At 38.4% G+C, this 27,984-nt stretch overlaps 1 protein-coding gene across 4 annotated transcripts in view; it reads right to left on the bottom strand.

Moving 5' to 3' along the window:
- Positions 1-27,984, bottom strand: part of MICU2 (mitochondrial calcium uptake 2) — a 97,557-nt gene that overhangs the window by 8,346 nt on the left and 61,227 nt on the right. For 3 of the 4 annotated variants that reach the window (XM_037037085.1, XM_037037086.1, XM_037037089.1), the window contains 4 exons: positions 24,512-24,559; positions 23,634-23,716; positions 8,809-8,871; positions 7,853-7,950 (listed from right to left, as the gene is read on the bottom strand). In XM_037037085.1, the coding sequence (XP_036892980.1) occupies positions 7,853-7,950; positions 8,809-8,871; positions 23,634-23,716; positions 24,512-24,559 (292 nt within the window). The remainder of the gene's footprint in view (positions 1-7,852; positions 7,951-8,808; positions 8,872-23,633; positions 23,717-24,511; positions 24,560-27,984) is intronic. The other variant, XM_037037087.1, reaches the window with a different exon arrangement.

Here is a 27,984-nt window from a genome sequence, read left to right as displayed (position 1 = left end):
TGAATATACACAAACCCACACTCCCCACACACCCAGGAGTCAGCACCAGAAGGGCCCAATTTGTCTGTGGGTAGCGGAGGAAGTGACTGAAAGCCAGCTGGGAGCCGAGAAAGCAACATTGTTCTCTCTCTGACCCCTCCCCCCATACAGCGCCACAAAGCAGAAACCTGGGTTGCCCTGCCCTGGCAAATTCCTAAGGCTCTACCCCTTACAAAGTAACCCGTGTGCAAGCCAAAAAAATATGGCCCAAAAATAAAGAACAGGTCAACATTCCAGAAAAAAATCCAACTAAGTGACGAAGAGATAGCCAACCTATCAGACAAAGAATTCAAAACACTAGTAATCAGGATGCTCACAGACATAGTTTTGTATGCTTGCAAAATACAGGAAAAAGTAAAGGCTATGAAAAGTGAAATACAGGAAAATGCACAGAGAATCAACAGTGAAGGAAACCAGGACTCAAATCAACAGCTTGGGGCAGAAGGAAGAAATGAACATTCAACCAGAACAGAATGAAGAAACAAGAACTCAAAAGAGTGCATAAAAATAAAAAAAAAAGAGGAGCGGCCTCAGAACCTCTGGGACAACTTTAAACATTCCAACATCTGAATCATAGGGGTGCCAGAGGAGAAGAGAAACATCAAGAAATTGAAAATTTATTTGAAAATGTAATGAAGGAGCACTTCCCGACTCTGGCAAAGCAAACTGACTTCCAGAAAGTTGAGGAAGCTCAAAGAGTCCCAAAGAAGTTGGACCTAAGGAAGCAAACACCAAGGCATATCATAATCTCATTAGCCAAGATTAAAGAGAAGGAGAGAATCTTAAAACCAGGAAGAGAAATGAGACAGTTACCTACAAAGGAGTTCCAATAAGACTATTAGCTGATTTCTTAAAACACACCTTGTAGGAAGAAGAGGCTGGAAAGAAGATTTATTCCAAGTCATGAAAGGCAAGGACATACATCCAAGATTACTCTATCCAGCAAAGCTTTCATTTAGAATGGAAGGTCAGATAAAGTACTTCCCAGATAAGGTCAAGTTAAAGGAGTCCATCATCACCAAGCCCTTAATGGGAAAAGTTAAAGAGAGTTACCTAAGAAAAAGAAGAAGATCAAAACTATGAACAGTAAAATGACAACAAAATCACAACTATCAACAACCAAACCTTAGAAAACAAAATAAAAAATGAAGTAAGGAAACAGCTAGAATAGGAACAGATTCACAGAAATAAAGATCACATCGAGGGTTCTCAGTGGGGAGTGGGAGGAGGGAGAATAGGGGAAAAGATACCTGCAATAAGAAGCATAAGTGGTAGGTACAAAATAGACAGGGGGTGGTTAAGAATAGTATGGGAAATGTAGAAACCACCAAAGAACTTATATGTATGATCCATAGATATGAACTAAGGTGGGGGAATGATGGTGGGAGGTGGGGTATAGGGCAGAGGGAAATAAAGGGGAGAAAAATGAGACAATTATAATAGTATAATCAAAATACGTTTATAAAAAAGGAACATGAATAACTGGTTCCTTCCCTTTTTCTTTAGGGTCTAAGGCTGAAATGTTATAAACCTAATTGCTGTTAAGCTATACAGTGTCTGGTTGAAGCTACTTTTGTTTTACTAATTATACTACTTTTGAAGAACATAACTATATTATATAATAATAATCTTTCTAAGTCTAATATATACAACTTGTTATGACATGAAAATCTAGAATATGATACTGAACATAATATATGAATTGAATAATTTGTAATACACAAGGCCACCAGATGTACTCTGAATACATTTAATAATTTGTAAGTTAGTGGACTAACTGGAAGCCCTGGGAAACTTTGCTTCTCCTCGGATGGTGTTTTAGGCCCTGTGTACTGGAGCTGTGGGCGTGTCCTGTGCATATGTCATCTTCCTCTGCTTTGCATGAGGCAGCCTGAGATGAGTTTGCTGGAGTATTCACGCCACTAATCTTAAGTGTTACCAGTCTAGGTGGTTCTCCCTAAGAGCTGAGCATAAGATATACTTACCAGCACACTACCTTGGCTTCTATGAAAAAACTTCATGAATTTAGAACACCCTCTATTAACAAGTAGTATTTGAGAAGCTAAAATAATCCCAGTCCTAAAAAGTACATCAGTATCAAAACTTGAGACCATTTTTCTTTCCTTTGTAACTACTTCCCTAATATATCTGATAAGTCATAGAATTATTTTCAGCTTTAACAATTTATTGAAAAAAAAAATAAGGTCAAATGTGCCATACCAGAAATAAACTCAGTGATTACTTCTGGTCATTATTTCTAAGGCTAACCATCATTAGAGTTTGAAAGAATGAAAAGCAGAACAAGAAAAGGCCCTAAATAAAGTAGGAGAGAAAAAGGAAAAGGAATCAGTAAAAACAAAGCAGAAGCACTGTTACAGAGGGGTAAACACCATCAATAGCTGCCTAAGTTGACTGAGCATCCCTGAACAATACGTATCCTGATAAAGAACTGAATTTTCACACTTAACTTATCTGTTGATTTCATAACAATAAATAAACAAGGAAATTCCTGGAGACAGAACTTAAATTATACTTTAGTTTTTATTTAGATGGCTAAATGGTATTTCCGTTGGGAAATCCTATGACTAGTTGTAAAAGTAAAAACAACAACAAAACAAAAAAACAAAGCTAAAAACAACTTCCAAATCACAAATTTATCCACATGCTTGCTCATTAACTGCTTAATTTCTCTTGATGTGCCAGTATCTACTTAATGTGCCTGTCTCTGTGGAGCACCTACTCACCCACCAAGGACCTGTCGGACTATTTTAGAAACTTTGTGACCTCTTATACCTTTGAAGACAAACATGGGTATAAATATCTCCTCTTCAGTTTCTGAGCTCTATGACCCTGGAACAAGTGCCCTTAATGTCATTAAGTCCAGCCATCAAAGGGAAGACTACCTGTCCCAAGTTTTCAGGATAGGCACAATACACACGAAACACTTAAACACATGCCAGGCACATGGTAAGTAACTACTTGACAGACAGTAGCTTGGTAAGGCACTGAGCATATTTGCAACTATCTTTCCCTTTTCATCCTACTCAAGCCCAGACTCAGATTTCCACTGCTTTGGCTGCTCTCTTGTTCCTTGGGCTTTTAAAAAAAATGTAAATCATAATTTTCACAGTCATATACTATAGATTTTGTACTAGTGTTGTATAGTAGAATACTTGACTAGAGTGGTTTAGATAGTATTTTCAAGATCATGTGATGAAATCAGAATTTAGACGCAAGTTTGTCTAACCTCAAACACTACAACTTACTACTTTCTAAGCATGTCTAATGCTTTAAAATTTTTTAAATTATATTTTATTGTTATGCTACTACAGTTATCTCATATTTGCCCTCTTTGCCCCTCTCCACCCAGGCCTGTACTCCCTCAGGCAATCCCCACACCTCTCACTGTCCATGTCCATGGATTATGCATATATGTTCTTTGACTAATCCCTTTACCTTCTTTCAACCAATCCTCACTCCTCTCTTACCTTTGACAGCTGCTAGTCTGTTCCATGTATCCATGCCTCTGTTTCTATTTTGCTTGTTAATTTATTTTGTTCATTACATGCTACATATAAGTGAGATCGTGTGGTACTTCTTTTTCTCTGACTGGCTTCTTTTACTTATTTTTCTCTGACTGGTATTTCTTTTTCTCCAGATCCATCCATGCTGTCACAAAAGGTAAAAGTTCCTTCTATGGGACACAATGAAAGTAGTCCTGAGAGGGAAGTTCACAGCCCCTTGGGCTTCGATAGTCTTCTTTAAGTGTAACTTGAAAACCATACCATAGCTGCACGTAGTGGTACCAACATAAACTCACTGTCTACAACTTTATTGGGCCCTCAACCCTTCCAACAGCCTCTGCCAAAAAGGAAAGCTCTTTTTCAGTTTACACAGTGGCTATTTCAAGCCCTCCACATCCTCTACAAATCTATACCACGGGCTTTGTTTGTCTTTGGTAGATGACCCTGCCCCAACTTCTGAGAGGAGTTAGAAATCATTATTCAGAAAATTCTTGTTATCTTGCTATCACTACAGAAATGTGATAGCACTCAGAAAAAGAGGATGGCTAACTTATCCACCAGTCATTGTATTCCACCTCTATTGCTATGTTTCCTCTTCTGCAGGAAACTTATGCTTCTGGTCATTCTGATTCGTTCCTGTATTGTTTCCTCTTTACATCATTATCTAACATGTGGGGGAAAACTTTCATATACTCCCAATCTGTTAGTGCCTGCTTTCTCTTCTTCTTTTGTAGTCAACCTTCTTAGAAGACTTACTTCTTTCCTTACCCTCTGAAATCTGGCATCTACTCCCATTTACAATATCTGAGCTAAAGTCATATTCTTTCCTCAAACGCTTCTTACTTGCTCAGTGAATAGGCTCATCCCATTCATTCATTGGTTCCTCTCAGAAACTGGCATTACCTGACTTCTATCCCACTCATGCTCTCCTATCTCCAGCTACTATCAATTCTTTCCCTGAAATAACTTCTTGGATCCCTCCCCTCATTTCTATTCCCACTCCCACCACCTCAGTCTAATCACGACTCCGTTTCCTCTATCAGCCAGTTAGCTGCTAACTGACCTCCCTGCTTTCCTTTGATTTCCTTAGCTACCCACTTGATCTGACACCACCGTACTCTTGTGGTTCTCTGCCCTTCTCACCTTGGATTAAAAAACCTTCACAATTTTGCCTGTTTACCTTTTTGCCCTCTTTTCTTGCTAATTTTCCCTCTGCCATGTTTTTTTCTTGCAATACGTATTATTTTATCTATTTAGTAATCACTGAGTTCAGACAACATTGGGTTGATAATTTTTATCAATTTTGCAAATATGAGTTCCTTTCCTGACTGAAAAATTGAGAAAATTAACTACCTATAGAGAGTAACAGTGTATCATTACACTGACTAAACTATTCTGAAGAATGACAGCAAACAAGATAGTCCTGATTTTTTTTCTTATATTAAATTCATTGTGTATTAGCAGCACCAAAGAATAAGCTCATTTAGCACTGAATATTCTGTAAATTATCAGTCAGTGTATATCAAAGTTTAGGATGGAAAAGTAGATGGTAAGATGGTACTTCTTCTCATGTCCTATGAATGGGGGATAATTTTTGCCATGGCCAAAGATTAGATAAAACATCAATATTTTGTAAAGTGAAATTTAACTTGGAGATTTAAATAAAATTACTGATTTACTGGAGTGCAAAGCAGACTAAAAAATTTTTTTTAATCTTCACCTGATATGTTTATTGACCCCAGAGAGAGGAAGTGGGGGCAGGGAGAGAGAGGGTGGCAGGGGAGGGAGGGGGAGGGAGGGGGGGGAGGGAGGGAGAGGGAGAGAGAGAGAGAGAGAGAGAGAGAGAGAGAGAGATACATCAATGTGTGAGAGAAATGTTGATCAACTGCCTCCTACATGCACCCCAAATGGGGATTGAATCTGCAACCTTTTGGTGTATGGGACGATATACTCCAATCACCCAAGCCACCCAATGAGGGCCAGACTTTTAAAATAATTGTTTTTTTCCTAAGTGAAAAGTCTACACTTAACCAAGAAATGTTTTGCCCAAGCAATTTCTACATTCTTTTGTATGAATGAACAATTTAAATTTACTTAAGTTTCTACAATAATAATGCATGACAAGAAGTCTGGCATACTGTTTGTTAAACTTGACATCAGTATCTTTTGCTCTGTGTACTATTATTGCTCTGTAACTGCATTTCTTGGAACAAGTTTAATCCCATTGCTAGCATTATTTCCAGAAGGTTTTTAAAGACTAGAGATCCTGTATGTAATTCATATACATTCTCAATTATTTTAATTTTTTAATGTTTTATTGATGTTAAAGAGGAAGGGAGAGAGAAACATTGATTTGTTGTTCCACCCATTCACACATTCATTGGTTGATTCTTGTATGTTCCTGACCAGGAATTGAACTAACAACGTTGGTGTACTGGGACGATACTCTAGGCCAACTAAGATAACTGGCCAGGGCCTCAAAATTCTGTCTTAAATGACGATTAAAAACTACTGAACTTTCAAATAAAAAAATTGGTTAACAAAATAAGAAAATATTGGCCATCTGTGATAAAAAAATAAAAGTTGTGTCCTGTTCTCTGTTTTAACTGTCTTTTTTTTTAACTTAAAAAAACCCCCAAAACCCAAAACCCGTTTCTTTGAATTTTAAGTAGTCATTTCAAGGAGAAAAAGACACTAAGAAAGTTATACTTTAAATTTAGTTTTGATTAGTTTTCTTTGGGAAAGAGACCATTGACACTCCATGTTGAAGAAGCTACCTGAGAGAGAGAGCTGAGGAAATGCAAACTGAAAGAAGCCTCAGGAAGCTGCTGGCACCTGGGCAACAAGCTGTGAGAGGTCTTTGACAGATATCGAATTGACAGGAGCTCAGCATGCATTCTGAGTGCTGACCACGTGTTATGTTCTGTGTGCTTCAGATACACTGTCTCATCCAGCTCTCAGTAGCACCTCAGATTTTTCTTTAAGAAATTGTATATATTGTACAAAGTTTAATAGCTTCAACTGTATATACAGTCAAATAAAAACTTGCATTAACAATTGGTAGAGCTGTTGTCAATAGGATCAGTGAACCAGGCTCCTTTTTCTTGCTCAGGCTGCAGACTTGAGTGGCTTGGAATCTCCAGGAGTGAGGGTTTATTTATACAAGCCAGCACTGTCCTTGGACACATTGTTATTAAACTATTAGGGTGATATACACATATTATGAAGAAACTGAGACCCCCAAAAGTTAAGCACACTGCCTTAGGTCAGAGATCAAGTAAGGGTGCCAGGATCTGAACCCTGTCTTAGCCAGTCTAATGCTGGGAAGGGGGTGGAAACTCAGGCCTTTGGCCCTTGTGACAGGATATGTATGAAGGTTCACTGGTTAGGGGTGGGATGGGATGGCAGAGTGAACGGGCTGTTATCTTCCTGTCTGCAAACCCTATCAAGCTTTTATACCAGGTCAGCGAGCTGGGAAGCATGGCTGTGTGCTGGGCTGCTAGAAGCTCCCAAGCACCAAATTGTGGGCAGACCAGCTACAGCTAATCACTTAGATTCCTATAGATGGAAACCCAATCAATCCCAACTTTGGTCTGGAATTTAGCAGAGGGCCTTCTACCTCATCATGGGTAGAAAGGAGCCCAGAGGCTGATATGGGCAGGCTGTGCCCTTGTGCCCAGCACTGCAGTTGGAACTGAAGACTTCCAGGACCCATGTCAGTTATCTGCAGTTTCTGAAGCCTCCACTAAGCCAAGTCTGGCCTAGAGCAAGAGCTTAAAATGTTTGTAGCAGTGAGTCTGAGGGCCAAGGAAGAAAGGTGCCAATGGGTCTGTTGTGTGATACTCTTCCCTAAACTTGGTTGGGCTATTTCTTCCACCAGGGGGACAGTCAACAACCTCCAGAATTTGAATAGCTGAGCCCAAGTCTACCTCAGATCTTTCATTTCGGGGGAAACAATATAATGTGAATCAAAGGGGAAAAATAGATTAGGAAAGAAAATATTTGCATGAATTAGAGCTTGTCTCTTTTCTGTTATTAGATTGTTATAAAGTTAATTATTAGAATTTATATTTATAGTTTACTTTTACATTTACTCAATTCTGTAAAGTAGGCAGGACAAGTATCACCACATAAATTTTTTAAAGAGTAAGAAGGTACAGTTGACCCTTGAACAATGTGTGAGTCCATGCAGTTCAAACTTGCATTGTTTAAGGGTAAACCATACTCAGGTGTTTCTTCAGTTCTTATCTCTAAAATTTCCCTACATGAATATAAACACTCACATTTACCTTCGAAATTCTCTATAATGAAGTTTTCTTTCTCCTCTTTTTCCAAAGAAACGTATCTGAAGGGTTGTGTTAATTTCAGGTTCTTTCACTTTTGGTTCCTACAAAAAATGTTACAATAATTTCAAGTAATTATAACCAATAACAAAAATAGATCCTGTAGCCCAGGATAATAGCCACAAAAGACTCTTGTAATGACAACAAAGGTGGAAAAGAGAGAGGTAGTCATTCTGTCTGTTACTATGCATAACAATATTCTATAATCATCTTTGCTTAAGCAGGAGAAAAAAAGGAGGGCTGCAATACTCAAAATACTTAAGGTGGACCTAAGCAGTAAAATAAATTTTAGAAATGTTCAGAACTTTTGATCCAGCAACTGAATTTCTGAGAAGTTAGCCTCATATACATTCACACACATATATATAAAATGATATAGTCACAGAGTTACTAACTGTAGCATTATTTGTAATATCAAACACTGGATATTTTTAAACATCTTTCAAAAGGGGAATAGTTACATAAATTGTTACATCCATACAACAAAGTACTATGGAGCCATTAAAAAAGGATAAGATACTCATATTAAGAAAAAACAGGAGACTGTGGAACAATGTGTAGTATATATGCTTCTGCTTGTATAAAAGTGGGGAAAAGATATATAGGTATATTTAGTTATTTATATATATGCATAAAATAGCTCCGGAAGATTACACAGAAAACTGATAAGCACACATGACTCAGGGAGAAGTGCTAACTAGCAGGAAAATTCTACCCTATATACATACTCTTGTTAACATTTTGAAGTCTACAGCATATGAATGGAGCACATTTACTTAAAATATTCAGAAAAATAAGCTACTGATAATTTTCCCAATTATTTGAGAATATTTATTTGAACAAACACAACAGAGAAGCTAATATAATACCTGTTTGGAAATGTTTACTTTGTCTGCACATACCTGACATTCTGTTTCATTAGTTAAAGTCTTCAAGTCATCCTGTTTACTTATGATTTTCTGCAACTAAAAGATGGCAAACATGATTTAGATGTGTGTCTACTGGATTTTTCAAAACAACCTAAAAAAAAGATGCCATGTCTTTGCTATAAAATATATAATAGATATTTTAAAAACATTAACTGAAATTCTTATACTGTAACTCCTAATGTTATTTTTTTCTCCAGGTCATGTAAGAATCAGAGGAGAAATAGATATGCAAGTAGTATTAACATTATTATTATTACACTCTGGATCATTTTTTTCTCATAAAGAAAGCTAGCTTACTTAATACAAGGCAAAAGTAGGTTTACAGTTGTGACACAGATACATCATACAATAATGGATAAATAGTAATACAAGAATAAACTGTGTTTTGCATACTCACAACTGTAAACCCATCTTTGCCCCCCCTCAGTATATACATATTCTAAGGGCATCATTCTATAGAAACTTCATGAGTACTCTCATTCTTCAAGAGAAATTTTATTCATAATTTTCTCTATCACTGAGACTATATGGCCATTTTCAAGTGAATAATTCTTAAAAAGCTACTTATATCATATAAATGTTGTTCTTCCCTTTATGCATTTATAAAGCATTAAAGTAATTTAAAGACATTTCTACCAATTATAAATTGGTAATAGAACACTGAGGCTGAGTACATTAAAAAACCTACCTTTTGGAGTCATTTGTACTAACCCTCAGGTGGAAAGCAAATTAAAAGAAAATAAGTTTTTAAAAAATTAAATGCAGACAAAATCTCAAACTATAAATTTAAATCAATTAGGAAATAAACCTTCACCCATTTTTTTCTGGGTTATTTCTTTGTTAAATGTTTAAAAATTGCTGTAGCTAAATTCCAAAATAATTACCTCAAACTTAGCTGCTTCTATTACATTTATTTAGGGAAGTATTTATCTCTATTTCTCTAAACCCCTCAAATTTTTCAATATAACTGTTCTTACTTTAGGGGAAAAAGTTGAAAAACTTTATATTTGTTTTATCTGTTATTTTTTAAGGTGACAATCAAATTGTGTAATGCCAAGTTCAATATCAACCGTTTTTCGCTAATGGTGCTATATCTTGTTCATTCCTCATATTGGTAATATGGATCCTTTTTTTAAAACTAAAGTATAATTGACTTACGATACTGTTTGTATTAGTTTCAGGTGTACAACACTGTGACTCAGTATTTATACATATTACAGAGTGATCACCATGATAAGTCTAGATACCTTCTGTCACCACAGAGCATTATTAGAGCATTACTGACTACATTCTCTATGCTGTTTGTTGCTTACTCGTAATTTACTTATTTTGTAACAGGAAGTTTGTATTCCTTGATTTCCGTTATATATTTTGTCCATCTTCCCACTCTTGTTCTTCTGGCAACCACGTTTGTTCTCTGCATCGATGAGTTGGCTCTGTTTTGTTTGCTCATTTGTTTTATATTCTAGATTCTATTTATAAGTGAAATCATATGGTATTTGTCTTTCTGTCAGACTTATTTCATTTAGCATAATACCCTTCAGGTCTATCCACGTTGTTGAAAATGGGAAGATTTCATTATTCTTTATGGCTGAATATTTCTAAATAATCCCCTGTATATATATGTGGCATATATTTTTAAAAAAATTATTTTTATGTATTTTTAGAGAAAGAGGAAGGGAGAAAGAAAGAGGGAGAGAAGCATCGATGTGCAAGAAAAACAACTGATTGGGTTACTTCTCACAGATGTAACCCAACCAGGGACCTAGCCTGCAACCCAGGCATATGGCCTGTCTAGGAATTGAACCAGTGACCTTTTTGGTTTGGAGAATAATGCTCAACCCACTGAGTCAGGGCTCACATCTTTTCGAAACAATCATCGATTGATGGACACTTAGGTTGCTTTCATATCTTAATTACTATAAATAATGCTGTAGTAGTGGGGGAGGGGTGGAGAGAAAATACAGACAACTGTAATTGAACAACAAAATGATTAAAAAAATAATGCTGCAGTGAACACAGGGATGATGCATATGTCTTTTTGAATTAGTGTTTTGGATTTCTTCAGATAAGTACCCAAAAGTTGCTGAGTCGTAACATAATTTTTATTCTATTTTTAATAGAATAAAAAGTATGTTAAAAACAGTATGGAGGTACTTTTTGGAAGTACCTCCATACTGTTTTCCAAAATGGCTACACCAACTTACAAGCCCACCAACAGTTCACAAGGGTTCAATTTATCAGGTGTATAACAATTGAAGAAATAAAATTAATAGATGTTATCCATAAAATGATTATACATTTTTAATAGAAAAATCAAAACTTATTTTTCTTGTATTAAATGACATTTAACATAGTAGTTATAATCTTTACATGGTTATTGTCAAATAGTTACAAATAAATAAAACAGCAAATAGGATTAGTCCACTGAAATAAGAATTTTTTAGGAGGCTTATTATAACACTGGCTTATTCTAACATAGTGTGGAATTTGGAAAAGGGCCTGCCCTGAATCTACCCTGTGGGTTTAGTGCCAGATAAAGCTTGTCATGTCAGAGTCTTCCCTAAAACATTTCAGTTTGGACTCGGGGAGTTGGGTATAGCAGGTTCTAGTATACTATGAAGATTCTGGTACTGTATAGTTAGTTCTGCAGTAAAAGATCCATCTGAAAGATTATAAACACTTTGTGATCAGCTATGCATTTATGTCAGAAGGTCTTTCTGGTCTACTAAGACACTTTCTAAAGTAGCTGTATATGATGTGGATTCATGATAGCAACATACTAGGTACCCATTTTGTGACCAAAGTGCTGTTTTAAGTGTTGGGAATACAGTGGTTAAGGACAGACAACGTCCTTGATCTCACTGCACTTATATATTTTAATGGGCTACAGATAACAAACAAGTGAACAAATAAGAAATTTTAGATAGTATTAAGTGCTATAGCTACAATAAAATAAGAGAAAGGAAGAGTGACAGGATTCAGGACTGCTGGGGAGATGCTGCTGTTAAGATAGGCTTATTCTGGCCCTGAGTGGTGTGGCTCAGTGGGTTAAGCATTGTCCCACAAATACGAAGGTCACCTGTTTGAGTCCTGGTCAGGGCACATGCCTTGGTTGTGGGCCAGGTGCCCAGCTGGAGGTGTGCAAGAAGCAACCAATCGTTTCTCTTCCACATTCATGTTTCTCTCCCTTTCTTACTCCCTTCCCCTCTTTCTAAAAACAAACAAATAAATAAATAAAACCCCAGACTTATTCTGGGTAATTCTCTTTGTGGACATGACATTTGGGTGAGATCGGAATGACTGAAAGCTACCAAAGGCATGGGAAAAGGATTATTTATTTTTTAATTAATTAATTAATTAATTAATTAATTATTTTTTAGAGGGGAAGGGAAGGAGAGAAATATCAATGTATGGTTGCCTCTCATGAGTCCTCTGCTGGGAACTGGCCTGCAACCCAGGCATGTGCCCTGACTGGGAATTGAACTGCGATTGTGTGGTTTGCAGGCTCGCGCTCAATTGACTGAGCTACACCAGCCAGGGTGGAAAAGAATTATTTCAGGTAGAGAGGAAAGCTAAATTTCTGGTGGAAACAGGGGTGCTCTCTTAGATAAACAGCAAGAAGGTACACTGGTTAAACACAAGTGGTAAAAGAAGCAGGAGGACACATTCATCAAATACAAATTCTGAATGTCTAAAAAAGTACTGCCTAAGTTTACATGGATCCATGTTTTCGATTTCAGGCTGAAAATGGAGAAAACTGTGTAGGGTTGGTTTAACTTATTTTTGTTTGCAGATCTTGAAGTTTAAATTCTGACACAAAACAGTACTTCAAAATCAAGAAGAAAAAATTCTGCTGGAAGGCTTTGTATTTGTTTAATATTAGCTCCAGGAGGTGTATTCCGCACGGCAGAACTTAACACTGCTGTATGAAAAGCACAGTCCTTACCACCAGTATGGAACAATGTGAAATAAAGGACCACCAAGAAGAAATCTGCACTAGTAAACAGACTTTTCATCAGTCTATTGTTTAAAGAAATTATACTAAAGCTCTGGCATTTATGCCAAAGGAGCAGGTGTGCCACATATAAAGGTAAATATAAATCGATCAACTCTTACAGGCTCTGATCACTGCTGGTGTTTATTACTATCTGGCAGGGAACAGCATATACAGATAGTTGCTAATACACTTATTCTCATGGTAAAGAAGTAAAGCAATACACTTACCAACACAGTTTCTGGATTTGGATATGAATAAAACACAAAACACCAAAGTTTGTACCACAAAACACCAAAGTAACAAACTCAAGCAATTTAGATTTTAGGACAGTTTCATAGGACTTTATTTTAATATATTTTATCATGACTTTTGTGTTTGCTATTCAAATCACTTTGTTCTATGTTTTCAGTATTAAAGTAAATCTTACTACTTTTCTGGCAATTATGGCAGAAAGAGCAATGAATAAAATTTACTGGAGAAACATTCAGATACGCCCTTGCACCACCCCCCACCCCGCTGCCTTTTAAATATGTTTTTTTCTGATCTGCAAAGAACTATTTGGTTCCTCCAATAAAATTTCAAATACAACATGCTACATACTCACGTTCCCTAATATAAGACCATGAATGTGAAATAATTATTGGAATAACCAATGTGAAGACTGCTTTTTCTCCTCTATGCTGCTATTTTAAATTGACAGTGTCCATGGGTTATCATTTTTAGTGTTGTTTCTAAGATCAGCACAGAGAACCTTTGTTTTTTTTTAAAGATTTTATTTATTTATTTTTAGAGAGAGGGGAAGGGAGGGAGAAAGAAAGGGAGAGAAACATCAATGTGACAAAAACATCCATCAGTTGTCTCTCATGTGTGTCGTGATGGGGCACTGAACCTGCAACCTAAGCATGTGCCCTGATTGGGAATTGAACTGATGACCCTTTGCTTTGCTGAATGACACCCAACCAATTGAACCACACAGGACAGCACAGAGAACCTCTTATAGGCTTAGATGGTTGACCCTTAGAACCTTAAACTTAAAAAGAAAAATCAGTGATGTATCCCAACATATTTTTTCTTGTTTTCTTGATTCATGGGGTTTGATCATCCAAGAATTTTTCAGATATTTAAGAAAAAAATCATAGATTTCAGAATGTATTCCATAAATACAGCATTTTAAACTATTCTGTCAAAAAAAAAGTATCTGAGAAATTTTTAAAGTAGGTGTGCCTGACAGTTTTAGGAGCAGAGGCTGTGGAACACAGGAGGAAGCTCTGTGTCCACCACAATAGATCTCTTGCCTTTTTCAGTTTCACATTTGGTGTGGCCTTTCTCTGCAGGCTGTCACTTGGCCCTGGGCTACCATCACACATTAAAACAGTGCACCACAACTCTGGTCCTGGAGAGTAAGGCCCCCGTGATGTTACCAGGGGTGCTACTGTGTCTGCTTCATGACATGACTTCCAACTTTCCGATTTGGGGCATGAGTGGATAGCAGGCTCTGATACCCTGTGACTTCCAGGAATAAAAGCAGGACATTTATCCAGGTCTGAGTGAATGAACCAATTCTAGCAGCTAATTAACCCAAAGAGAATTCACAGGCTTTTCATACTTACTAACCTCTACTGGGGTCAGAGCCCCAGTCGACCTTAATAACAGCAGCCTTAAATACCTCCTGTTCTTGCAGCTGAGGTGGACTGAGGTGAAGTGTACTGGTACCTTGTGATTTATGACACTGGAACTCCACAGGTTCTACTTGTGCAGTCATAGTTCCTTCCTGAAACTAATCTAATTAATCACCAAACACCTCAGAAGTATAATTCTTATCTACTGCCATCAATTTTGTGCTTCCTGCTCACTCCTTTCAGCCTTTTTGACTTGATCCCTACCAGTCTTTGAAATAGCTTCTGTAATAGCTTCTGTAATAGCTCCCAATCACCTACAAAGCTTAAGGGGCTCTCTACTAAGTCTCTATCCTAATGACTGGTCTTTAAGAGGGTGATGTGAAACAGTACCTCATTGTGTTTTTTCTGAGATTTCACTATCCACGCCCTCTGGGCTGTCCTGTCCCTTCTTTGGTACTTGGCTTACTACCTTCCTTTCCCCAACTTCATCCTTGGGCTTCTCAGCCTCAGCTTGGCCTCTTAAATGAAATTATCTCAAGAATCTGGTCTTATCCCTGGTCACTTGACATTCTCCCCTGTGAGGTCACATACTCTCATGGCTTAAATCACTTTACTTGATTAATGATCAGAATGCTCCCTGATCCTGGCTACATTATTATTTTCTAAACAGCTTCTTGCTACACTTGTCATCCCTACAGGGATGGCCTACCAGTTTGTCAAGTCAATGTTTCCAAGCTCAGAGTCACGATCATTTTCAGCCCATTCCTTTGAATTCTCCTTCAAATGGGCAGGCTGATATTGAGGCAAGAGCAGGCTGCAAAAATGGGTTGATTTGGAACCAAATCATGCCATTATCTTTAAACTAGGGATGCCCCTACTTATTTTGTAGGTTGCTGTAAAGATTCAATAATGTAACCTAAGTTGGATGCGCCAGTCCTCAGTAGGAACTAGTCTTCTGTTAATTAGTACTGCCAACACTCCTAGTCAGGCTGACTTCTTCTCTCCCTCACTTCCTTAATCCCCTGGAAGCCAGGTCCCAGGTGTAGCCTAAGGAGCCTCCTTGCCTCCAGTTTCTCCTCTTCATTTTTTTATTTTTATTTTTAACTGTTTATTTGACAAATGGAAAGAATGATCACTTGAAGAAAAAAGTCTCAAATCAATGCACAGCTTTTACTGCATCTTTAAAATTATACAGATAAATGTAAGGAATATTGCAAGTAAGTGTGAGGAATCATTTGGCATCCTGCTGTTTCTATAGCTGGACAATTGAGATCTTATTCATCAACCTGCTGAACTGTTCCTTTTGCAGAAACACAGACACCATCCCAAAATTTTCTAATATCCTTTTTCTAACTTGTGGCTCGCTGAATCAAAGCAGCTAAATTTGATTCAAGTTCAATGTCATTTCCTTCTGCATCAACTCATCTTTCTGGGCCCGAGATACTGAACAAGCAACACCTGATCTCATTCGAACCCTGTGAATATATTTTTTGCTCAAGAAATTTCTCACATCCTCCCACAACCACATCAAAGTTATAGCTAAATTACAGAACCGTCATTGGGAATAGCCTGAATCTAGCTGAACAGAAGTCCTATAACTATGGATACACAGAAGAAGCGACTTTGAGACTAGTAGGAGGGAAGGAGAAGCAGAAGGGTCTGGTCTCCAACCCATGTGTGGCAGTTAAAAACTGGGAGGGATATCTCAGCTGTGAAGGTATCCCTGAAGAGCGAGGGGTCCCAGCTCCCCACATAGCCTCCACCCCAGGGTTCTAGTGCTATTAAGTCACCATAACTTCTGGCTGTGAAAACTAGAGGGAATTATTGCTGAGTGAGATGGAGGGCTTCTGGAGTCCCGGGTGTTCCACTTAAGAAGCCCAACGGACTTAGTCTGACTCATTCTCTCTGAGCTCCAGTGCTGGGGCAACAGTTTGAAAGGTACCAGGGATATATGGGGAGGAAATGAAGTGTCTGGCACCTGGGTAAGGACTGGAAGGGCAGCTTTCTCCCAGACAAAAGTTCTGGCAGACACCACTGGTCCTTTTCGGAGCCCTTCCCCTACACAGCCAGCAAGTGGGCACCATATCTGAGTCCCAATCAACCTACTGACATTGTTCACTGCCCTGATAACCTGAGACACTGCACCACCAAAACTGAGCCCACTCAAACCATTGCAAGTGGCTTTTCCATTCAAACAGCTTATCCTGGCTGATACTGAAGACTTCCCTAAAACCTTTCAAATGAGCAGCATCTGGCGCCAGCATGTCCTATACCTCTTGCTAAGTGGCCCCAGGCCTGGCACTAGTGGCAGTTAGGAATGGTTCACTGCTTGGCCTCTTCCAGGCATTTCCAAGCCCAATACAAGTGGCAGCCACCTACAGAATGCTTTGTAACTAATGCTGGCTGGGCAGGGTACAGATGGTGATTAACCTTGGCCTGAACTTCCTGGGAGCCCCCAGAGGCCCCAGTGTACCTGGTGGACAACGTTGGAACATGCAGAAGAACCACTTAACCATGTTGAAGAACTACATATTCAAAGGAGGACTCAGTGGGCACCAGAGCACTGCTGAAGTGAGTCTTGCTCTGTGGGCTGGTTTTTGCACAGCAGGTCCTCAATAATGATTGCAGCCAGACCTAGTGGAGGATGGGCTGGGGGTAAATACCTCCCACTGATGTGGCAAACAAGGCTTAACTACAACAGGAAGGTGAGCCCACATGGAGGTTCACCTGAGTGCCCCGCTAGGGTGACACAGAAGGCTGTGCCCCATAGAACATCTACTATATAAGGCCACCCTACCAAGATGAGGAGACAGAGCAGCTCTACTTAATACACAGAAACAAGCAAAGGGAGACTATCAAAATGAGGAGACCAGAAAAATGCCCCAAATGAAAACAGAAGAAAACTCCATAAAAATAACTAAACAAAATGGAGAGAAGCAATCTACTAGATGTAGAGCTCAATACACTGTTTATAAGGACACTCAGTGAACTTAAGAGGTAGAGGAACTTAGAATTTCAACAAAGAGACAGAAAACACAAAAATGAAGATAGAAAATGTAAAAAAGAACTAGTCAGAAATGAAGAATACAATAATTGAAATAAAGAACACATTTACAGGGAATCAACAGTGGAGGACATGAAGTATAGGGTTAAGTCAGAGATTTGGAAAATAAGGAAGCAGAAACCACCTAATAAGAACAGCAAAAAGAAAAAAGAATGAAAACAATGAGGCTTATATAAGGAGCCTCTGAGTTTAACTTCAAACATACCAATGTTCCCACACTCCTATGATGCGAACCTATTTCTTCCCTAACCTGGTGAAGAAAACAGGCATTCAAGTCCAGGAAGCACAGAGAGTCGTCCCCAAAAATGAACCCAAAGAGGCCCACACTAAGACATATCATAATTAAAATACTAAAGGTTAAAAACAAAAAATCTTAAAAGCAGCAAGAGAAAAGCAGTTAGTTAACGACAAAAAAGCTCCCATAGACTGTCAGCTCATTTCTTAAGAGAAACTTTGTAGGCTAGAAGTGACTGGCATTAAATATTCAAAGTGATGAAAAGCAAGGACCTAAAAATTTCCCAGACAAGAAAAAGCTAAAGGAGTTCATCACCAACGAACCAGGATTATAAGCAATGTTAACCATTTTTCTTTAAGAAGAAGAAAAAAAGATAAAAATATTAATAATAAAATGGCAATAAATACATATCTATCAATAATTACTTTGATTGCAAATGAATTAAATGCTCCAATCAAAAGAGATATGGTGGCTGAATGGATAACAAAACAAAACCTTTACATATGCTGTCTACAACAGACTCACTTCAGATCAAAAGACATACAGAATTAAAGTAAAGGGATGGAAAAAGATATTTTGTGAAAATGAAAACTAAAAGAAATGTGTGGTAGCAATACTTATACCAGACAAAATAGACTTTATTTTTTTAAAAATATATTTTATTGATTATGCCATTACAGTTGTTCTATTTCCTCCCCTTCATTCCCCTCTACCTTGCACACCCCTCCCCTACCATTCCTCCCCCTTTAGTTTATGTTCACGTCTCAAGTTCTTTAGATTCTATATTTTCCATACTATTCTTGCCCTCCCCCTGTCAATTTTCTATCTACTGTCTATGCTACTTATTCTCTGTACATTCTCTCTCCTTCTCCTCCTCCCACTCCTCTGTTGCTAACCCTCCATGTGATCTTCATTTCTATGGTTCCACTCCCGATCTAGCTTGTCCTCTTAGTTTGCTTTTGTTTTAGGTGTGGTTGTTAGTAACTAACTGTGAGTTTGCTGTCCTTTCACTGTTTATATTTTTCATCTTCTTTTTCTTATATAAGTCCCTTTAACATTTCATATAATAAGGGCTTGGTGATGATGAACTCCTTGAATTTGATCTTATCTGAGAAGCACTTTACCTGCCCTTCTATTCTAAATGAAAGCTTTGCTGGATAGAGCAGTCTTGGCTGTAGGTCTTTGGATTTCATAAGTTGGAATACTTCTTTCCAGCCCCTTCTTGCCTGTAAGGTCTCTTTTGAGAAACCAGCTGACAGTCTGATGGGAGCTCCTTTGTAGGTGACTGTCCCCTTATCTCTTGCTGCTTATAGGATTTTTCTCCTTCATTTTCATCTTGGCTAATGTAATTCTGATGTGCCTTGGTGTGTTCCTTCTTGGGTCCAACTTCTTTGGGACTCTCTGAGTTTCCTGGATTTCCTGGAAGTCTATTACTTTTGCCAGATTGGGGAAGTTCTCCTTTATTATTTGTCCCGAGAAGTTTTCCACTCGTGGCTGTTTCTTTCCCCCTTCTGGTACCCCTATAATCCGGATGTTGAAACGTTTAAAGATGTCCTGGAGGTTCCTAAGCCTCTCCTCATTTTTTAAAATTCTTGTTTCTTCATTCTTTTTTGTTTGGTCATTTTGTTCTTCCTCCTGGTCCACTCCCTTGATTTGAGTCCCAGTTTCCTTTCCATCACTATTGGTTTCCTGTGCATTTCCTTTCATTTCACTTAGTTTGGCCTTCATATGTTCCTCTAATTTGTGACTAAAATCAGCCAGTTCTGTGAGCATCCTGATCACCAGTATTTTGAACTGTGCATCTGAGAGGTTGGCTATTTCTTTTTCACTTAGAGTTATCAGCTCTGGGGCTTTGAGTTCTTCTTGAGCCATGATGTTTTGGTCTGTTCACGCCTGTAACATATGAGGGGCAGAGCCCTAGGTGTTCACCAGGGCGGGGCAACTCAGTCACTGGGTTGTGACCCTGTATGTGGGGGCGGGGTCCAAGAGGGGCAATGGCGGTCCCCTCTGCTGCTTCCTGCTGCTGGGGCTTGCTCGGTCCGTCTCACTGCTCGCTCCTTCGCCTGGTTTATCTGCGCCCGAATGTGTGACCGCGGTCAACCTGCCGCCTTGCGCCCTCACTGGGTCTGCCCGTCCCACGCAACCCCAAGCCTGGAATCTGCCAACCACTGCCTGTGCGCCTGGTTCCCTGGGTCCATCTGGCCGAGTTTTCCTGTGCAACCCCGCCCCGCCAGTCGCTGGCTCTGCCCCTCTTACTGGTCTGGCTGAACGTTTGTTGTTGTCGGACTTCCATATAGTTCAATTTTCTGTGTTTGGTTGTGTTTTTGTTACTAAAACTTTGTTGTTTTTAAACTTGGTTGTGCGAGGAGGCACAGTGTTTCCACCCATGCCTCCATCATGGCTGGAAGTCCCAAAATAGACTTTAAAATAAAAACTATAACAACAGATAAAGAAGGACCAAATAATTCCACTTCTGGGTATTAATCTGAAGAAACCCAAAACACTAACTCAAAAAGACATATACATCTATGTGTTTACTACATTATTTACAATACACAAGTTATGGATGTACCTAAGTGTCTATCAACAGATGAATGAAGAAGTAGTGAGTATATACAATGAAATATGACTCAGCTATAAAAAAAATGAAATCTTGCCATTTGCAACAATATGGATGAACCTAGAGGGTATTATGCTGGGTGAAATAAGTCATACAAAAAAGAAAAATGCCATATTTCACTTATATGTGGAATCTGAAAAACAAAACAAATGAATAATTGGAAGAGAAACACACTCATAGATACAGAGAACATTTTGAGGTTGCCAGATGGGAGGGGTCTTGGGTGAGAAAGGTGGAGGGATTAAGAATTACAAATTGGTAGTGACCGAAAGGCATGGGGATATAAAATACAGCTTAGGGGATATGGTCAATGATATCGTAATAACTATGTGTATTGTTGGATGAATGCTAGATTTATTGGAGTTATCACTTTTTAAGTTATAAAAATGTCTAATCACTATGTTGTATACCTGAAACTAATATATTGTATGTTGACTAATTGTATGAAACTAATATATTGTATGTATATGTAGCTGAAAAATAAAAAATTATTTAAAAAATTTCCCAACACCTGAAGTCAATGTCAGTTTCTAAATTTAAATTAATTAAAATAAAATTCTAGTTTCTCAGTCACAGCTGTAATTCAAGGGCTCTATAGCCACATATGGCTGTTGGCCACTTCACTGAACAGTAAAGGAGAAACTTACACATAATTTTAACAAGATTTACTGTGTGTTTTCCCAGTACACTGGAGACTGGAAGAAAAAAATAGTTGACTAGAACTGACATACTTTTTTTCTATGAAATACTCTAGCAGATTAAAAAATTGACACCTAACTGGAACATAACCAACAGCAGAGGTATTTTTAATTACCATCAACTTTCCTGGAATGAACTGAAATTTACTGGTTGGGTATCCTGGAGTTATGTCTTGGGAAAAATTCATTTAAACATATTTTCAGCCTGTCAAATATTAAACTTAGCAAATTCCTGGAAAATATACACCAAATTTATACCTACTGTGGCTTTTCCATTTTCCCTCATTTTTCTTCAAAATCTAAGTTTTTGTTTTTCTTATCCCTTTATTTGAGAGGGGGTGCAAGAATATTTTTAAACAGGCCTATGAAGCCCTTTCTACTGTATTATCATTTGCCGAAGTCATAAAAATAAAATCCAGACTTCCGGCCAAGATGGAGGTGTAGGTACACACTGTGCCTCCTCCCAGAACCAAAAGGAGAAAAACAACATATTTAAAAATGAAAAACACGCAGAACTGACAGAAAACTGAAGTGTATGGAAGTCTGACAACCAAGGAATTAAAGAAGAAACATTCATCCAGACCCATAGGAGGGGTGGAGATGAGCAGCCAGGTGGAGAGGACTTGGGGCAAGGCAGCAGCTGGTGGTCCTGGTGAGGCAGCAGATTGCATACTGGGCAGTCCCACATTTGTGTGCAGATGAACCCAGATGAACAACTGGGGAGCGAGACAGACTACGTCATCCAGGGTTCCAGTGTGGGGAAATAAAGACTCAAACCACTGACTGAAAACACCTGTGGGGGTTGAGGATATAGCAGGAGAAACCCCAGGCTCACATGAGAGTTCGTTGGAGAGACCCACAGGGTCCTACAAAGTACACAAACCGGGAATCATCACCAGAAGGGCCCAATTTGACTGTGGATAGTGAGGGAAGTGACTGAAAACTGGCAGAGAGCTGAGCAAGGGGCACTGTTCCCTCTTGAAGCCCTCCCCCATAAACAGTGTCACAACGCAGCAATGTGGGTTACCTCGTCCTGGTGAACACATATGGCTCCACCCCTCACTACATAACAAGTGCGCCCAGACAAAAAAAATGGCCCAAGTGAAAGAACAGATCAAAGCTCCAGAACAAATACAACTAAGTGACAAAGAGATAACCAACCTATAAGATGTACAGTTCAAAACACTGGTAATCAAGGTGCTCACGGAATTGGATGAATATGGTTGCAAATTAGATGAAAAAATGAAGGCAATACAAAGTGAAATAAGGAAAAATGTATACGGAACCAACAGTGAGAGGAAGGAAACCAGAATTCAAATCAATGGTGTGGACCAGAAGGAAGAAAGAAACACTTGGTGAGAACAGAATGAAGAAACAAGAACTCAAAAAAAATAAGAGGCTTAGGAATCTCCTGGATACCTTTAAACGTTTCAACATCTGAATCATAGGGTGCCAGAAGGAGAAGAGGAAGAGCAAGAAATTGAAAACTTATCTGAACAAATAATGGAGAACTTTCCCAATCTGGCAAAGTAAATAGACTTCCAAGAAGTCCAGGAAGCTCAGAGAGTTCCAAAGAAGGTGGACCCAAAAAGGAACACACCAAGGTACATCATCATTGTATTACCCAAGATTAAAATGAAGGAGAGAATCATAGACTCAGCAAGAGAAAAGGAGACAGCTACCTATGAAGGAGTGCCCATAAGACTGTCAGCTGATTTCTCAAAAGAAACCTTACAGGCAAGAAGGGGCTGGAAACAAGTATTTGAAATCATGAAAGTCAAGGACTTACATCCAAGATGACTCTATCCAGCAAAGCTATCATTTAGAATGGAAGGGCAGATAAAGTGCTTCCCACATAAGGTCTAGTTAAAGGAGTTCATCATCACCAAGCACTTATTATATGAAATGTTAAAGGGACTTATCTAAGAAAAAATAAAATAAAAAATATGAACAGTAAAATGACAAGAAGCTCACAGTTATTAACAACCCAACCTAAAACAAAAACAAATTAAGCAAACAAGTAGGACAGGAACAGAACCACAGAAATGGAGATCACATGGAGGGTTATCAACAGGAGAGTGGGAGGGGGAGAGAGGGGGAAAATGTACAGAGAACAAGTAGCATAAATGGTAGGTAGAAGATAGACGGGTAGGATAAGAATAGTATAGAAAATGTAGAAGCCAAAGAACTTACATATATGACCTATGGACATGAATTAAAGGGGGAGAATGTGGGTGGGAGGGGGTACTCAGTGTGGAGGGCAAAAAAGGGGGGACAATGGGACAACTGTAATAGCATAATCAATAAAACATTTAAAAAATAAAAATAAAACTCTAAAAAATGTAGATGCTTCAGCTAATTTCATTGTAAAGTCTTATGCTCTGTTCCTTAACTGTCTCTTCAAGGTTGTAATACAAAACATTTAGTATTTTTAATGTATATAACTGATTTCTTGATATTTGATTTATAAGCAGTGATATAATTTTGAATTGTATGAAAATGTAAAATTATCATACAAATTTCTAGGTGCTGATAAACCAAAAATAACTAGACTCTACTTACCTTAAAAAATTCTTTTTTTTCAACCATCTCATCACCATCTGTATCCAGCATTTTAAAAGCAACATGAAACCCAGTATGGGGTTCTACAATCAAGAGAAAAATTAATATTTTGAAGTGCAAATTATGTGCATATTTAAAGATTTTCAAATTTGAAATCAGCCATCAGACCTATATGACTAAGTGCCTAAACACAGAAAAAAAATCTCTTCTTAAGTTAATCATTTTCAAAGGCTGGCACATTTCCATGGATGTGCTGTTCTGCTATTAAGTGTGCTGCCCTTCAAAGAAACTGTAATTTGAGAACTTCATTTTTTTAAGCTTTCTTATACTCTTATAAGACCATGGCTATTATCATATTGATTTCCCTTTATTTCTCTTTATTTTCCTTTCTCAGAGTTTTTTTAAAACTTATTTTGAAATAATTTTAGACTTACAGAAATGTAAAGATAATATGGTGGGTTCCCATATATTCTTCATCCAACTTCCTCTAATGCCAACATCTTAATACTAAGAAATTAATACTGGTATGGCATTTTTAACCTAACTACAGACTTTATTTTGGTTTCAAGTTTTCCTACTAATGCTCTTTTTCCTATTCTAGGATCAAATACAGAAAACCATGTTGTATTTAGTTGTCTCCCTGTCTCTTCCAAGCTGTGGAAGTTTCTCTATCTCTCCTTGATTTTCACAACATTGACAATGTGAAGAGTACTGATCAGGAATTATGCAGACTGCCAATGAGAAGTTTTTAAATATAAAACTAAGGTACCAATAATATTTATAATGATAAAGACATAAAATACTAAATCTCCAAAACACTGTTTCTTAAGAAATAGAGAATTCCACATGATAGTTGAAGAAAAACAGTGGATACTTACTAGTGAGGATTGTAAGCAAGAAGAGATACTCAGTGTATGAAATTAATCCTAGAAGACATAAAATAAAAACACTGAAAAATAAGGTTGAGATGGTTCAGAAGTAATCACATACATACTACAATATATGGAAAATTCATTAAAAATAGATTTTCTTGGAGAGAGAAGATGGCAGCGAGGTAGGTGGGAGCAGAGCCCAGTTCTCCCTGAGCCCAGCTGGAACACCTAGCTGATCTGAGGAACAGGGGGAACAGCCAATGGAATCCCAGCTTATATGAAGTTTGGAGGCCAAAAATTGCAGAGGACATTGAAAAACAAACGGTGAGGAGATTGTGTTGGGAGAGTAAAGTCCCTGGTATGAGCAGGGACCTAGGCTGCCTTGGCCCTCAGCCCGGCACCTGCTGTGGGATACTTGAAGAACATAGTTAGATCACCAGCTCCCTCCGATACCAGACCAGGGAGGGCAGCCAGGCACCAGGAAGGACCTGGTTGCTTGAAGTCACTGGGGGGAATAGAAACAAAGTGGGAGACACACACAGGCGGTACATACCCACTGGGACTGTAGACACTGGCTAGGTCATTGCTGGAAAAATTAGGGAGCTGGGCAATACCTGGGGAAGGGAGAAGAGTTGGGCTGTTCCAGACCCTGACCTGGATAGTCTCCAGTCTGGTTAGAAAGCTGGGCTGTATTAAAAGTTGGGCGCTTGTTAAGAAAGGCAGGCCTCAACTCGAGGCTTTTACATTAAAAAAAAGTTAAATAAAATAAAATAAAATAAAATAAAATAGCTCATAGCTGGTGATTTGAGCTGTGTGCCAGCATTTAGCTTGGGCCATCACAGGATAGTGGAATCCAGCTGAGGGCCCTCTGGGACTTGGACAGTTTGCCAGGCAGGTGAATCACCCCACTCACCCTACTGCTGATTCTGGATGATAGCAGCATCACTACTTGCCTTGTGGCCGATTTGATCTGCTAGTGAGAGCTTGATTCGTGCTGCTCGCCCAGGGACTGAGTGGTGCCACATGACTGGAGCTGCTTGCCTGTGGTGGGTTCTGGCCACGGAGGGATCATAAAGAGCAAGGAGGAGCACTGCATGGACCTTGGTGCAACTGGTGAATTAATGGTTCAGGCCTGGTGCAGATGGACTGTGGGGGCCTGCAGCTCATGGAGGACCTGCGTTGGAGGCTGGGCAACTGTGAATATTGCTGCCTAGACCTGGTCCCTATCCTAGCAAAACCATAGCAAGGGAGAAAAGCAAAGCCCATCCCTCTCCTCCTGTAGCATTCAGGAAGACTAGCAGAACTCACTCAATGGGTTTAAAGTCAGCAGGAAGCTTACAATAAGACGTGGAGTTGTGAAAGGTCCAGAGACAGATCCAAAGGGGGAGCACAAGGCTAATCCCCGAAACTGAGACATGTTTCATTTTGCTATCCCATAGAATTAGCATTTTCTTTATTTGTATTATTACTATTTTTAAATTATTTCTACTTCTTTTATTTTATTAGTATTTTTTAATTTCTCTTCTTTCTGTTTAGTTTTCTTCATTTTATGCTGTTTAATTGCATTGTTTGACTGGTTTTCCTCATTCTCTCTTTCATATTGTATTTTAATTTTCATTCTTTCACTCACATTCCAACAACACATTACTCTTGATCATGTTCTACTCGTTATCTAAATCACGTATTTCTCATCATATTATTATTGTTCCAGTACTATTGTAAATACTTGTTGTTTTACACATTTGTAAATACTACATAGCACCCTTCCCTGATCTTAGCCCATTTACTTTATCCCTGAGCTTTATTATTGTGGTCGTTAACTATGCCTACTTTCTATCCTTCGCTCTCACTATATCTCATAATCTTGTACACTATGTCTACTTTCTATCCTTTACTCTCACTATATCTCATTATCTAACCTTGCACAAGCGATCTTTTTTTTGGATTCAGCTCACAATCCTCCTCCCCCCTAAGAAGAGTCTTATTTCTCTTTCACCTTTATAAAAGTGGCTAGTTAATACTAGCCACTTTATAATAGTGGCTGATATTTCACCCAAATGAAATATCAGTTAACGCTATATTTATACAAAGAATCTCCTATCTTTTCTCTATTTGCTGGTACTTTAAATCCCATAGAATACTCTCCCGCTGTCTTAATCCATTTTGCCTAACCCCTGCCACTGATCACATACAAGAATAGGTGGAAGCTGTGAACATCAGTATACTCACTGGAGGAGGGAATTCACCAACAAAGGAACCACCAAAAGGTAAAAACCCAAGTACAACAACAAGAGAGCCCACACAAACAGAAGGGCAAACCTAGAGCATCCAGACAAGGAGATCAGAGACCACACCATTGAATCCCATAGAATTCCTACCACAGAAGTTCACCGTACAGAGAGCTAGCAAAGTGAAACATCAGGAAGGGAAGAAACAAACAAACAGAGTCACCTAAAATGGGGAGACAAAAAAAGAACCTGCAATCAAAAGGAATGGAAGACTCCCACTAAAAGAGTTAAATGAAATGGAGGTAAGCAAAATATCAAATACAGAATTCAAAATAATGGTTGTAAAGATGCTCAAGGAACTCACAGACAACTACAAGGAATTGAGTGAGAACTACAACCATATGAAAAAGGAAACAGAAAATTTCATTTCAATAGAAGAAATGAAGAATACAATTTCTGAAACAAAAAACACACTAGAAGGAATTACAAGCAGGTGGGATGAAGCAGAGGATCGAATTAGTGAGCTGAAAGACAAGGTGGAAAGAAATACCAGGTAGACCAGCTACACGAAAAAAGACTAAAAAAATATGAATATAGCTTAAGGGAACTCCAAGATAATATAAAATGCAAAAACATGCAAATCACAGAAATACCAAAAGGAGAACAAAAGGAACAAAGGATAGAAATTCTGTTGAAAAAAATAACGACAGAAAACTTTCTGAACCGGGAGAGGGAAAAACCATGCAAGTTCAGAAAGCGCAGAGTCCCATCAAGATGAACCCAAAGAGGCCAACTCCAAGACATATCATATTAAAATGCCAAGTATTAAACACAAAGAGAGGATCTTAAAAGCAGCAAGAAAGAAACAAGAAGTAACATACAAAGGGCCCTGATAAGGCTAGCAGCTGTTTTCTCAACAGAAACACTATAAGCCAGAAAACAATGGCAAGAAGTAGTCCAAGAAATTAAAAAAAAAAAGGCCTGCAACCAAGATTCTTGTATACATCAAGGCTCTTAATTAAAACGAGAGGCCAAATAAGGAGCTACCTGGACAAAAAAAGGCTCAAAGAATACTCCTCCATCAAGCCAACACTGCAAGAGATATTAAAAGGTCTGTTTTAAGAAAAGACACAAAAAAGGGTGACAGAGAGAGGAGCACAGGTACAAAGGAAGTAAAATGACAATGAATAAGTACCTATCAATAATAACCTTAAATGTAAATGGATTAAATGTTCCAATCAAAACACACAG

This window comes from Sturnira hondurensis, unplaced genomic scaffold, assembly GCF_014824575.4.
Source record: "Sturnira hondurensis isolate 20B ecotype Veracruz unplaced genomic scaffold, ASM1482457v3 Scaffold0022910, whole genome shotgun sequence".
Lineage (NCBI taxonomy): Eukaryota > Metazoa > Chordata > Mammalia > Chiroptera > Phyllostomidae > Sturnira > Sturnira hondurensis.
Note: the sequence above shows the minus strand (reverse complement) of the source record. Positions and strands in the feature narration are given on the sequence as shown.